This window comes from Macrobrachium nipponense, chromosome 24, assembly GCF_015104395.2.
Source record: "Macrobrachium nipponense isolate FS-2020 chromosome 24, ASM1510439v2, whole genome shotgun sequence".
Lineage (NCBI taxonomy): Eukaryota > Metazoa > Arthropoda > Malacostraca > Decapoda > Palaemonidae > Macrobrachium > Macrobrachium nipponense.
Window position 1 is genome coordinate 73,690,931 of NC_061091.1, and position 13,217 is coordinate 73,704,147.

At 46.4% G+C, this 13,217-nt stretch overlaps 1 protein-coding gene across 2 annotated transcripts in view; it reads right to left on the reverse strand.

Moving 5' to 3' along the window:
- Window positions 1-13,217, reverse strand: part of LOC135205787 (tigger transposable element-derived protein 1-like) — a 119,539-nt gene that overhangs the window by 81,841 nt on the left and 24,481 nt on the right. For both annotated transcript variants that reach the window (XM_064236927.1, XM_064236926.1), the window contains exon 2: window positions 3,962-4,123. In XM_064236927.1, the coding sequence (XP_064092997.1) occupies window positions 3,962-4,123 (162 nt within the window). The remainder of the gene's footprint in view (window positions 1-3,961; window positions 4,124-13,217) is intronic.

A 13,217-nucleotide genomic window follows, 5' to 3' on the forward strand; every position in this document is an offset into this window, starting at 1 on the left:
GCTAGAGACTTCCAATTTGTTGCACAATAAAGGTAAATGATTGAATATTACTAGAATGAAATATTTTTAGCTTACAATTGCGTATCTCGACCATTTCGGTCGAGTCAAAGTTGACCAAACGTTGAAATTTTTGCACTTATTGTTATTTATATGAAAATATTTCAAAACTGATAAAAGCTACAACCATGGGTTGTTTTTCATTGTATTCTACATGAAATTGCGCACATTTTCATATATAAAACTTTATGTAACGGCTAATTTAAAATGGTGCAAACATTACGACAATCGGACGAAAAAACTTGATTTTTTTCGTAAGAGTTACCGAGCGGACGTAAGGAAAATGTTTCTTTTTCCCATAAATTCATCAAAAATCAAAATATTGTGCTAGAGACTTCCAATTTGTTGCAAAATAAAGGTAAATGATTGAATATTACTAGAATGTAAGAGTTTTAGCTTACAATTGCGTTTTTTTTACCATTTCGGTCGAGTCAAAGTTGACCGAAGGTTGAAATTTTGGCACTTATCGTTATTTACATGAAAATATTTCACAACTCATAAAAGCTACAACCATGGGTTGTTTTATGTTGTATTCTACATGAAATTGCGCACATTTCCATATATAAAACTTCATGTAACGGCTAATTTAAAATGGTGCAAACATTACGACAATCGCACAAAAAAATTTATGATTTTTTCGGAAGAGTTACTGCGCGGACGTAAAGAAAAAGTTATTTTCATAAATTCACCATAAATCGAAATATTGTGCTAGAGACTTCCAATTTGTTGCAAAATGAAGGTAAATGATTGCATATTATTAGAATATAAGAGTTTTAGCTTACAATTGCGTTTTTCGACCATTTCGGTAGAGTCAAAGTTGGCCGAAGGTTGAAATTTTGGCACTTATCGTTATATGAAAATATTTCAAAACTGATAAAAGCTACAACCATGAGTTGTTTTTGGTTGTATTCTACATGAAATTGCGCACATTTTCATACATAATACTCCATGTAATGGCTAATATAAAATGGTACAAAAATTATGCCAAATTGACAAAATAATTTCTGAGATGTGTAGCTGATACTTTTTAGTGCGAGAAGAAAGAAATTCGCACTTGCACGCCTGGGTAACGATTGTAAACAAAACAACGCCTTGATCCGTGAGCTCCCAGCATCCCCCAAGGCGCGTGATTCAAAAGTTTTCGCCGAGTAGGCCTATAACTATTTTTCCGCAAATTTTTAAAAAACTTTTTTATATCGACGTACCATACATCCAATCGGCACCCAACAGACAATTTATGTCGACGTTTAATATGTCCAATCGGCGTTAAAGGGTTAGGAGAAACAATAGTGTATGCCAGTGAAAAACTAAGGTGAATGCGGACCTACGTCTTCACAGCTGAATCAAGAGAAGTTAACTCTCAAGATTCTGAACGTAGAAAAAGTCCCGTTGATGACACCAACCAGTGATGACAACTTTAATCCCTGTCGTTTTACAGAGGACTGAAAACGTTAAACCGCTAATTCATTGCTGTTTGGTGCGAAGTCAGTTTGCAATGAAAGCGGAGCGCCTTTCAGTAATGAAAACAAGGGATTGTACTGCCTGAAGAACCGCTTCTCATGGGCTGGATCAGGGAGGACATTTCTATTGTTTTGGAAGTAGAGCTGGCAAGGCAGGGAACAGGTGAAGTCTTCCGTTATTCATCTACAATTCGGGGTGAACAAAGAATAATTGCACACCTACGGATTACGAGATGCATTTTAGAAGACAAACTCAGATTGTCTAAAGAAGTCATTCTGCGGCATCGCAGCGGCAGGTGCGATGAAGCGGATGACTAGGCTACAGACTTCTGTACGGTAAACAGAAAGATGATAACGAGACTAGAGATATCTCTGTCTGAAAATTCTTGCAATGGCAAAAGGCGATGCAGGAGAGAGGGTCATACACATATGCGAGAATTCCAGCCAACCAGAGACCTAAGTCTGTGATTGCCGGGAAGGGAAGAGATTTGATTCACCTCCTTCTTCCTCAGTTGGGGGGCTTTGGAAGTCGAAGGGGAAGAGGCGGCAGAAGACAACGACAAAGACGAAGATGATGACGACAGCCTCCACCAGTCTCTGTGTGGATGGTCCCGCGGGAACGTCACGTCAACCCTGGGTACCAGACAATTGTTGCGTGACCGATTGCTGGTCTGGCGAGAGTCACCCGAGCGACTCTTACCATCCTTTCACTCGGTGCCAGGGTCCTGACGGTGAGCGTACTCAACAGTCTGGACCTTGGCTGCACGGTCCGTACACTCGGTGACCTTGTGAGCGGCTGAGACAGTTCCCGGTCTGGAGATGGAACCTCTGGAGCCGTGAGAGCAGGTATACATATACCTAAATGGGCCCCATCTTCTTCTTTCCTGAGGAAGGAGAGATGGGCCCTGTTCCCGGAGGAATGGGAAGAACAGCGGAAGACCCACCCATCTCACCAGAGCGAGACAGACCCTTAGAAGTCCCGTGAAGAGACTTCTTAGTGGGGGAGACCACCTTTTCTTCTATGGCAGAGAGCCTTAAGAGTCGAAGGGGTGGAGACATGAAAATATGATCTCGAAGAGGAGGATGACGACACTTGACGAGCTCTCTTCCTCTTGGATTCCTCCAAATTCTGCCAGACTTCTACCATCAGGAATAGATAAACATCACAGGGCAGTGGTGAAAGTTTCATCCAGTGACGTAACTCCAGGGTAGTAGTGGTAAATGAATATGATTCCAGCAGGGGATCAGTACACACACTCGAGGATCGTTATCACAACATGCTACAAGTCACAGGTACAATTCCAAGGTTAGGATAATGAATTCGAAGAGCTATCCAACCAATACTGCTGTAAACACAATCACCACTCTTAGTCTGTAAAATAAAGAAAAAATTATTAAAGTAATAAGAATAATTCTCTCGCATCCAAGGGCACCACCCTCCGAAGTGAGAGGAGATCCCCCAAACATCAACACCACACACCCCCTCTTCTACCTTCGTCCGATAGTAAGTGAAACGATGAAGGAGAAGAGAAATTACCATAAAAACAAAACAAGGACAAACCTCTAAAGTTCCCCTCGGTAATTCCCAAGCATAAGCATAAGTTTTGGATGAATACATGTCTCGTTACAGAATCAATATCACTCACGTTAAATACATGTCTCATCCTCATGTTAAAGGGCAAAAGAATGTAAATAATATGTTGGCATACCTTTCAGCCAACTCTTAACACAAAGTAGAAAGACAGCTATGAAGGCTATCACAAAAAGTGGGTTTGTATATTAATTGAATCTAATATTAATAACAAACACTATGTATACATATATATTTAAAAAAACAAAAATAAACCAGAAAGATCCCACCGGGAAAAAAGATCAACGACCAGTCAGCCAGAGCTCACAAACACACGTCTTCATCAGAAGACGGCCGAACGGCAAAGTGGAGTGTTTACATCCGGGCAGGCTAGCCTACCCGCCTGCCACACAGTAGTTACTACCTAACCACCATGTTCAAGAATTTAATGGCCGTAATTCCAGCTACACCGAAAGCAATTCCTTATGTAAAGGACCAAGGGTTTGTATATTGTGTAAAAACAATCGCGATTTTTGGTGCCGATAATCGATTAAAGGTGCCTCTGTTAAGTATGTATCGGCAGCAATAACCGGAAATAGAAACGTTTCAGCGCTTGACAAGCACCAAAGAACCGGATCGCCGATAACTGGGGACTGCCTCTCCCTGGTTATTGGATACTTCAGGTTATCAGCGATCCAGTTTTATGGCGTTTGTTTATCACTGAAAATATCAGATTTTCGCTTATCATCAAGCTGTCGGAATGGAACCCCCACTGATCACTGGGGACTGCCTGTACTACTTTGTTAACATGATACATTTGGGGAAGAAAAGGAGAGAGGTTAAACACAATGATCATTACTACTGTAGTACTTACGCCAATCCAATACTACTGCTGATTTGTCATATTCAGATTCATCCTCCGCTTCATCTCCTGTATCGGATGGCTCCTGCTCTGATTCTATTAACTCTTCCTTTATATAAATTTCCTCACTTTTCACGGAACATTCATACCCATTTCCAAGTTCTTCCTTAATCTCTGTAAAATACAAAAGAAAAAAGAAAAACAATAAATAAATAAAAAATAAAATAAAATAAGTATTAACACTTGGAACCTGATAAAAAGAACTAAATACAAGATTCATGTTGAATGCAGTTGCAGAATGTTACTTATAAAGTTGAAGAGATCCTAGAGAGAGAGAGAGAGAGAGAGAGAGAGAGAGAGAGAGAGAGAGAGAGAGAGAGAGAGAGAGAGAGAGAGACCCTTGCTGCAAACCCTTCTTTGGTCTTTCTAGTTTGGCTATCAAACATCTTCAAGTTTAATAAGCGATCAACGAATGTGGTTTTGTGGGTAAAGCTAATAAGCAGTCTAGAAAATATATGTACATACTTCCTCAGAAGAAAAAACTAATTACTGCACTGTAGTAGCTGTAAAATCAAACTGAAAGCATAGTGGATGAAATTAGCCTTTTTTTTTTAACTACAGTAGAGCCCAAGACCTCGATGCTAATTTGTTCCAGAAGAAACGACGAGATGCAATTTTGTTGAGATCTGAATTAATTTTTCCCATAAGAAATAAATGAAATTGGATTAATCTGTTCTTGACCACCAGTTATTACCCTACTCTTGCCTTTTTATACAAAACATTACCCATAAAAGGGATTTTGACGTAGGAAAAATCTATTTCTGGGCGAGGAAGCCGTGTCACCCAGTGAAATGTGTCTGCTTTAGCACTATTTCTAGTAAAATATTGCTATAATACCAGAGAACTGCTAAATTGGACATGTCAGAAGCCTCTAACTCGCTCACCTAAATAAAAGGTGTCGGTATAAAACTGGGGCGAGTGTTAAACACTACCACAGCAACCCCTCCAATTAGCCTTTTCCTCATCAAAAGACCCTAAATACGGGGAGCCGACCCATAGGTCACACCTAGCTACCCCGTTGAAGGCGTCTGTGACGTCATACTTATCGATAGCAATGAAGCTTGGTGCACAGCAAGGGGGGGGAAAAAACCAGGGGGGGATTTCAATGGGCGACAAGGCTTCCTCGCCCAGAAATAGATTTTTCCTATGTCAAAATCCCTTTTCTGGGCTCAGCCGTGTCACTCCCGTGAAATTGTACCAGAGAAACACCAAGCTACATCACCCTGAAACAAAATAGAATATTAAATTGTATAAATTAACACCATACACCAATTCTAATAACAAAGACATTTGCTGCGGTAGGTAGAATGTTAATAATGCTGGCATAATGGAAAATATTCATAAGACACAAGGACAGTACTATATTGATGTTGTAGCAGGAGACACTGATCTCCCTACAGCTATTGCATGATATTTTAAGATCCTCCAAAGACTTAAGGTAATGCTTTTGGAAAACCCAGTGCAACTTCCGACCAGTATACTTCTTCAGATCATCAAAGTTCATATATTTGAAGAAATTTACAGAAGTTGTTATAGCCCGAATACCACGCACCTTGGGAAATGACCCTGGGCTGGCTTTCTTGATAAAATACAAAAACTGCTGCCTAATGCCCTTTAGAGATATGGTACCACCGCCACCCCACATGAAAAGGGGGGGGCCTTCGGAAAAGGTAGATGTTCTAGATAAATAGTCCTTAAGAGTTTTAACAGGGCATAAAGATGGATGTTGCGGAAATGGAACAACCTTCCATGGGGACCACCTTACCAAAGGGTTCTCATTCTTAGCCATAAAGTATTTATTTGGTGAAAGCAACACGTCACCCGAGGAAAGGAATTCTATATGCCCTTGGCCTCTAGATAAAGATGACATATCCGATATTCTGGCACCTGAAGCCAGACTTAATAAAAAACAGTGCCTTACACAAAAGGGTTTGGCAATCACATTTGAAGTTGTCTGTTTTAGAGTCTAACCTGAGAACATCGTTAAGAAACCATGACACTGACGACGGCCTGTGAATGGGCCGCAGGCGTGCACATGCCCTTGGGATTGAGGCGAAATAAGACTCGGTTAGATTTATACCAAACCCGAGAAGAAAAATCTTTTTCAGAGCTCACTTAGTGGTTGTTATTGTGGCAACTGCCAAGCCTTGTTCGAATAAAGTCCTGAAGAAGGTTATAGCCACGTTCATTGTCATTACTTTGACATTTGATTCCCTGAGAAATGTAGACAATTGTTTAACTGCTGAATCATACTGGCGAAGTGTAGATTCTCTTTGTCTGACTCCAAGAACAAAATGTTCTGTGGATCAATGTCCCCTACTCTCCTATCGCAAACTTTCATGAAATCCATAAAGATAGGGTTTTGTGAAGACCTGAGGAATCGAACACAGTCACGTTTGAAACTTGTTGCGACAGCCTCAAGTCCGGGAGAGGGTGAGGACGAAGACCTAGTTCCAGGAGAAGGGGAAACCAATTGCTCTTGGGCCAGTAAGGAGCTATGAGAGCCACCTGACCTTTGAAGGATTTCAACTTGTGCAGCACCTTCAGGAGAAGGTTCATTGGAGGGAATAAATAAACCTTCCTCCACTGATTCCAATCTATACTCAGGGCGTACATAGCGTATGCCAGAGGGTCCATATTTGGGGCTACGTAACAAGGCAGCTTGTGGTTTGCCCCCCGTAGCAAACAGATCTACTTCCAGACCCGGTACTCTCCTGCAAACCCTCTTGAAGGATTCCTGGTCCAGTGACCATTCTGACTCCAGGGGGACTGACCGGGACAGTGCGTCTGCTACTACATTGTGGACTCCTGCCAGATGGGTAGCCGATAGATGCCAGGTGTTCTTGTTAGCTAGAGAAAAAATTGCTATCATCACGTGGTTCACATGACTTGACTTTGAACCAACTCTGTTTATTCAGTGTACCACTACCGCACTGTCGAGAACCCACCTGATATGAGTCTTCTCCGGAGGACGGAGCTTCTTCAAGGTCAGAAACACTGCCATAGCTTCCAGGATGTTGATGTGAAGCTTTTGGAACTGAGGTGACCAAGTTCCCTGAACCTTCTCGTGCTGTGAATAACCTCCCCAACCTGTCAGTGATGCGACTGTATGCACCAGTAGGGACGGGGGAGGGAACTGCAACTGTAACTCTTTGGCTAGATTTTCGGCCATTGCCCATGGACGTAGACGTTTCTTGAGAATCAGAGGTACCCGGCCGAACTTGTCGCGACACTTGGCATTGGCCTTTGAACGCCAAACTCGATTGATGTCCTTGAGCTTGGCTTTCAACAGAACGTCTGTGACTGAGGCAAACTGGAGCGAGCCTAGGATCGTCTGATTCCTTCTCGAAGCCTTTTTGCATTTTAAGAATTGGCTTGTTGCCTTGGCAGTCTCCTTCCCCTTCCCTGATGGAATGGAAAGATTGTGTGAATCCAAGCCCCAATGGATACCTAGCCACTGGAACTTGGATTCTGGGGCCAATCTGGACTTGGTCCTGTTGATCTTGAACCCTATATATTCCAGGAAAGATATGACCTTGTCCGTGGCTTTCATATACTTGTCTTTGACCATCTCCCAGATTAGCCAGTCGTCTAGGTACGCCACCACCAATAAACCCTGAGACCTTAGCTCCGCCAGTTTCGTGAAAACCCTTGGGGCTATATTCAGCCCGAAGGGCATCACCTTGAAGGAATAGGCTTCTTTCCCTAGTTTGAAGCCCAGGAATGGATGGAAGTGCTGAGCTATCGGGACATGATAATAGGCGCCTGTAAGATCTATAGAGGTGGTGACGCCCCCATGGGGAAGTAAGGTCCGTACCTGAGAGATGGTCAGCATTTAGAACTTGTCGCAACGAATGTACAAGTTTAAACGGGACAAGTCTAAGATCACCCTCCTTTTGTCGGTCCCCTTCTTTGGGACACTGAATAGACGACCCTGAAATTTCAAGTTCTTTGTCCTGGAGACTGCTCCCTTCTGGAGAAGGTCCCTGTTGGCTAGCCGACAGCGAAAGGAAGACAATTGATGCTGTTGCTGAGGCTGAGCCTTAGAAGACAAAGGCTGGGGAACTTGCTGAATTGGTACAGCTTGTAGCACAGGATGCTGTTGCGGAACTTGGAAAGGTTGGTACCTTCTATGCCTCTTCCTAGCCCTAAAACTGGAGGAAGAAGACTCTAATTTCCTTTTGAAAGGAATGCCCCAACGCAATCTGATGCTTTGATTAAAACGTGATGCCTCGTTCTGAACCTCGTTTACTGCCAAAGCTGGGAAGAGATCTGCACCCCAGATTGAGGAAGCCAGCAGCTTGTTGGGTTCGTGCCTGATCGTAGCCTCGGATAGAACATGCTTCCTGCAATTTCTCTTAGTAACCGCAAAGTCGTACGAGTCACATTCCATGCTCAAAAGTAACGACTCCGCAATGACATTAAACAGCGGCTCATGAGCGTACTCCAGAGCCGCCATCTCCGTCATCACTAGGGAGTTAAGAGACCTTGCAAGACGTGTCCTAGCATCAAATTCGGCTTGGATCAGTGCGTCTGACAGCCTAGGGAGGCGCTCACTAAACAAGTTGATTGCACAGTTTGGCTTAAGCTTGCCTACCGAGAATGTAGCCGGCAAACTTCCCACAAATTCTCCATACCTGGGAGTGGCGCCTTCACAGGACAAAGCAGCATAGCCTTCGTATCGGAGGCGGTGAAGTCCATTAGGGAGGGGATTGTGAAGGACTCGAACCTAATTGTCAGGGACCGAAGGGTTCTGAGTCTTCGCTACGAAGATCGGTACGAAATCGAGCGTCACAGATCCCCATCCCCTGTATGCTTGACTTCGCAGGAAAAGTCATGCAGTTACCTCAGACAAAAAGAAGGGAATAGTCGCATGACCTATCCCTCTTCTCGACTTCGGTAATGTCCAGTACCCATACTGATCTATCCGTCTGCAGCGAAGTGTCTCGCATCCTCCTATCCCCATGCAGCGAAGTTCTTCTCGGTAGTGGATAGGACACCGCCACTCCATGGTGGGTGTCGATGGTATAGGTACTGGGACAAGCTATTAGGACGAAGTAATGATTGATCAGGAACCACTGAACTAAGTCCACAGCATAGTTCGTAACTGACTCGGGCGCTCTGAAAGCTGCCGACTGACTGGTTTGGTAGTAAGGCAAGTTGTCCAAGCAACCGAGTAAGTCACGTGACCTTCGCCCTTAAAAGGGTTATGCCGAGAGACCAAACAAATAGTGTATTTGTTTGTCACCGATGCCGGACGGTGAGGTGATTATTCTCTTAAGGCATGTGCCCAACAGGCGTAAGTCAATTGCCTTCTAGAGACCGAGATCCCTGAAGGCAAGACATTCTCATAGTTGTTGAATCTCAGCTAAGGAGAAACAACACTATGTGCCGTCGAAGACGAAGGTAGACACTGAATGCAACCTACGTCTTCACAGACGAATCGAGAGAAGGATTCTCAAGATTCAGAACCTGTGCTTACAAATGACTGAAAACGCTAACCGCTATTTCATTGCTGTCCGGTGAGGAGACGTCGATGCAATGAAAGCGGGGCGCTTTTCAGTAATGAAAACACAGGGGAGAGCCGCCGGAAGAACTGCTTCTCATGGGCTGAACATTTGGAAGTAGAGCTGTCAGGTCGGAGAGAAGGCGATGTCTTCTGACAAATCTGTTAATTCGGGGTGAACAATGAACAATTGCACACCTACGAATACGAGATATTTAGAAAACAAACTCAGATGTCTGCAAAATCATTCGCATTATCGCAGTGCGATGCAGCGGGAGACTAGTACAGATTTCTGTTACCGTGCGGTAAACAGAAAGATGAAAGAGTCCAAGAGATATCTCTGTTGAAAATTCTCGCAATGTCGAAGGCGATGGAATCGAGCGTCACAGCAGTAGATGGTCCTTCATAATTGCGAGAATCCCCGTTAATCAGAGACCTAAGTCCATGATTGTTGGGCAGAGATACGGTTCGGTAGTCAATCAAAGCAGGGGAGAGAGAGACATAACTGACCGTGCATCTCGGAGACCCAGCTGATACTGAGCTGCTATCAGGCAGTTCAATACGCAGTAGCTGAGCTCTCGCTGACTCGTCATCCTGAGTTGCCAGGTAATCCATTCCACGAAGGAATAAGTTTGGCTAAAACCATCGAGCATAAAAAATACACTCGAGCAATTATATTTAAACGAAAAGGATTTCGGTAAATACAAAAGCTGATTTGGTATTGTCGTGACAATACCAAGTATCTAAAATCGAAACTGGTAACTGCTGGGAGGTTGCAGGCAGCCCCGAGTTGCAGTTCAATTAAGATACAATTCGTCTCGGTCACAATCCGTAGAGTTAACTACGGTATGCGCCTACCCCCCGGACAATTCAACTGCTTAACAGAATCATGTTGCGAGGGTAATATACATAGTATATTTGTAGGTTCTGTACTACGACCTCCATCCTAAATTCTTTTCCCCTCGAGGAATGAGAATAAGGATTGGAGATCGACCGCCTTCGTTCTCTAGTCAAGAGAGTGAAAGAGAAGTCTTCCCCGAAGGAAAGCTTCAATGGTGAACAGAATACTGAAGATGATAGTTCAAGCCAAACTGGATGTTCCCGTCCGTTCTTCTCTATTCCAGGTTGGTCGCCTACAGTGAGATACTTTTCTTTCAGCAGCAGTCTTCTTCCCAATGCTAGAAATTCCAGGAATTCGAGCATAGGCGAGATTCCCGATTATCGCGTAACAATTATCAGGGATTCTCGTCTCGCTCACTTTGGACCATGGTCTCGCCTAAATGTTTGGAGATCGTAAAAAACTCGAACACTCTGAATGCGCTAGAAATTCCGTAGAATTCTAAGCACTCTGCGAAACCCCCACCAAATTCGTCAAACGATATCGGCTGGTGGTCCTCTCGATTCCCGTAGAAATCGATGATGGGGCAGGATCCCTCCTCAACGACCGGGGTTTACGTCAGGTAGGACCCGAAGGTCGGTAAGCGCAGCCCCAACGTGGGATCCCTACAGAGAAATCTCTGTAGGATCCCTAGGGCCCATTCCCTCGTAGCCGTAAGAAAGAGGGAATGGGGGAGGAATTGGATACTCGCTCGCCTTCCCAGTGGAACTAGCAGTTGGAGAAGAGTAGGAGCAGCCATCGCCGGCCTCTCAGAGCCTGGGAAAACGTATCGTCAGGAGAAAACGTTTTCCCGAGGAGGGTTACGAACTCGCACTGTAGGTAAGGGTCTGCCGCCACTGTGAACGTCGTCTGGGTGGGGCTGATCGACACCTGATAGGAGAGAGCCAATACCGTCCTCCGACTCATTCCAGTCCTCGTCGAGGTCGAAACCTCTCAGGAGGACCGAAGGGGTATTTAAATACGGTGTCCGAAGACACATAGAAACGCCACTGTCGCAGTAGAGGAGGTGGAAGTAGCTTGTTCGACCGGCCAGATCTGAGAGAGCCTTCTTATCCGGAGACGAGACTCTGGTTCAAGACAGAATCGGCAAGCTCCGATCGCGGCAGACCCACCGTCGGTTGGGTTCCCTCTCGGGCCCCAAAACGACTCGAGCTGAGACGTGGGCTCTGCTGGTGGGAGCGGCGATCCTTCTTCCCCGAGGTCGTTGCGCTGACGAATCAGCGCCATAACCTCGACAAAGTTCCTCTGGGATCTCGGAAGTCACAGCATCTTGCAGAGTAGGACAGGTCAGCCCCTCGAACAAGAGCATTCCGAGAACCTCCCCTTAAGGAAGAGGAACTGCGATAGACCACTCTCGGATTCCTCCTGCCACTTGCGCGTACGTTCTGGTCGGTCCGAAGATCGTACCTGGTACGTACTTACGGGATCGTGCGGGGCATGCCCCTCAAGATCACCCCGCTGTGCCTTGCTCTTCTTGGTGCAAACCGAGGAAGTTGCAGGCACGGGAGAGGAAGACATGACGTCCTCTTTCGCTTGCTGGCAGAACCAGCGGCTTGGAGGGCTGCAGGCGATCGCCACTTGCAGGCCTAGTCGAGCCGCTTCCAAGGGAAACGGCTGGACCGAGAACAGCGGCCCCGATATCGTGTGCAGAGGAGCTGCTGCTGGTCCCCCTATCCGCCCGGTCCCTGTGGAGCGCGTCAGGAGACCTGCAGAGACCACTGTCGCGGTGAGGACGGTGCGTGTCCTCGCGGCGCGTCATACGCTGGTACCAGCCGAAGCTGGCACCAACGATCGGGAGGGGGAAAAACCTCTTCCAGCCTCAACCCGTGGCTGGTCAGAGACAGTCACGTCTACCAGGGTTACCAGCTGGTCGCTGCGAGAGCGGGCCGGCCTGGCCTGACGAGTCACATGAGCGGCTCTCACCAGCTTCTGCTCCGTGCCACGGTCCTGGCGCCGAGCGAACTCTGGGGCCAGAATTTTGGGCTATACGCTCTCCCGCGGGAGATCGTATACTCGGAACTTCTCGCAAACGAGAGACCGAGCCGGAACCTGGCATAGCGGCAGTGCCGCAAACACCAGGTGAGGGAAGTACCGGTGTTAGTCGGTACGCCTCTGGTCCCCGTCTTCTTCTTCCTTGCAGAAGGGGAGACGGGCCCTGTTCCCGAAAGAGCAGGAGGACCGGCAGAAGAACCAACCATCGTCCCACGGAAGTGGAACGAGCCCTTAGAAGTTCCCGAAGGAGCCTTCTTAGGGGGAAAACCCGGGTTACCAGCTGGTTGCTGCGAGACAGCGGCCGCTGGCCTAGCGAGAGTCCCCTGAGCGGCTCTCACCAGCCTTTCTGCTCAGTGCCGCAGTCTTGGCGCCGAAACTTTGGCTGCACGGTCTCCCGAGGGAGAGCGTACACTCGGGATCTCTCGCGAACGAGAGACCGAGCAGAAAACTGGCGCCACTAGCACCCAGGCGAGGAAGTACCAGTGCTAACCGGTACTCCTCTGGTCCCCGTCTATCTCTTCCTTAAGGAAGGGAAGACGGGCCCCGCTCCCGAAGGAGCAGGAGGACCAGCAGAACGGACCCCCCGTCCCACCGGGGTGGGAGGGCGGGCCCTTAGAAGTTCCCGAAGGAGACTTCTTAGGGGGAGGAGGCAGCCTCTTCTTCTTCGGCTTATGGGCCTTAGAAGTCGAAGCAAGGGGAAGAGGCAGCAGCAGACGATGAAGACGAAGATGACACCTTCCTCTTCTTCTTCCTCTTCCTCGTCAGCTCATGCAGGACAGTCATCAGGTCCTCCATCCAGGCCGGAGCCGGGG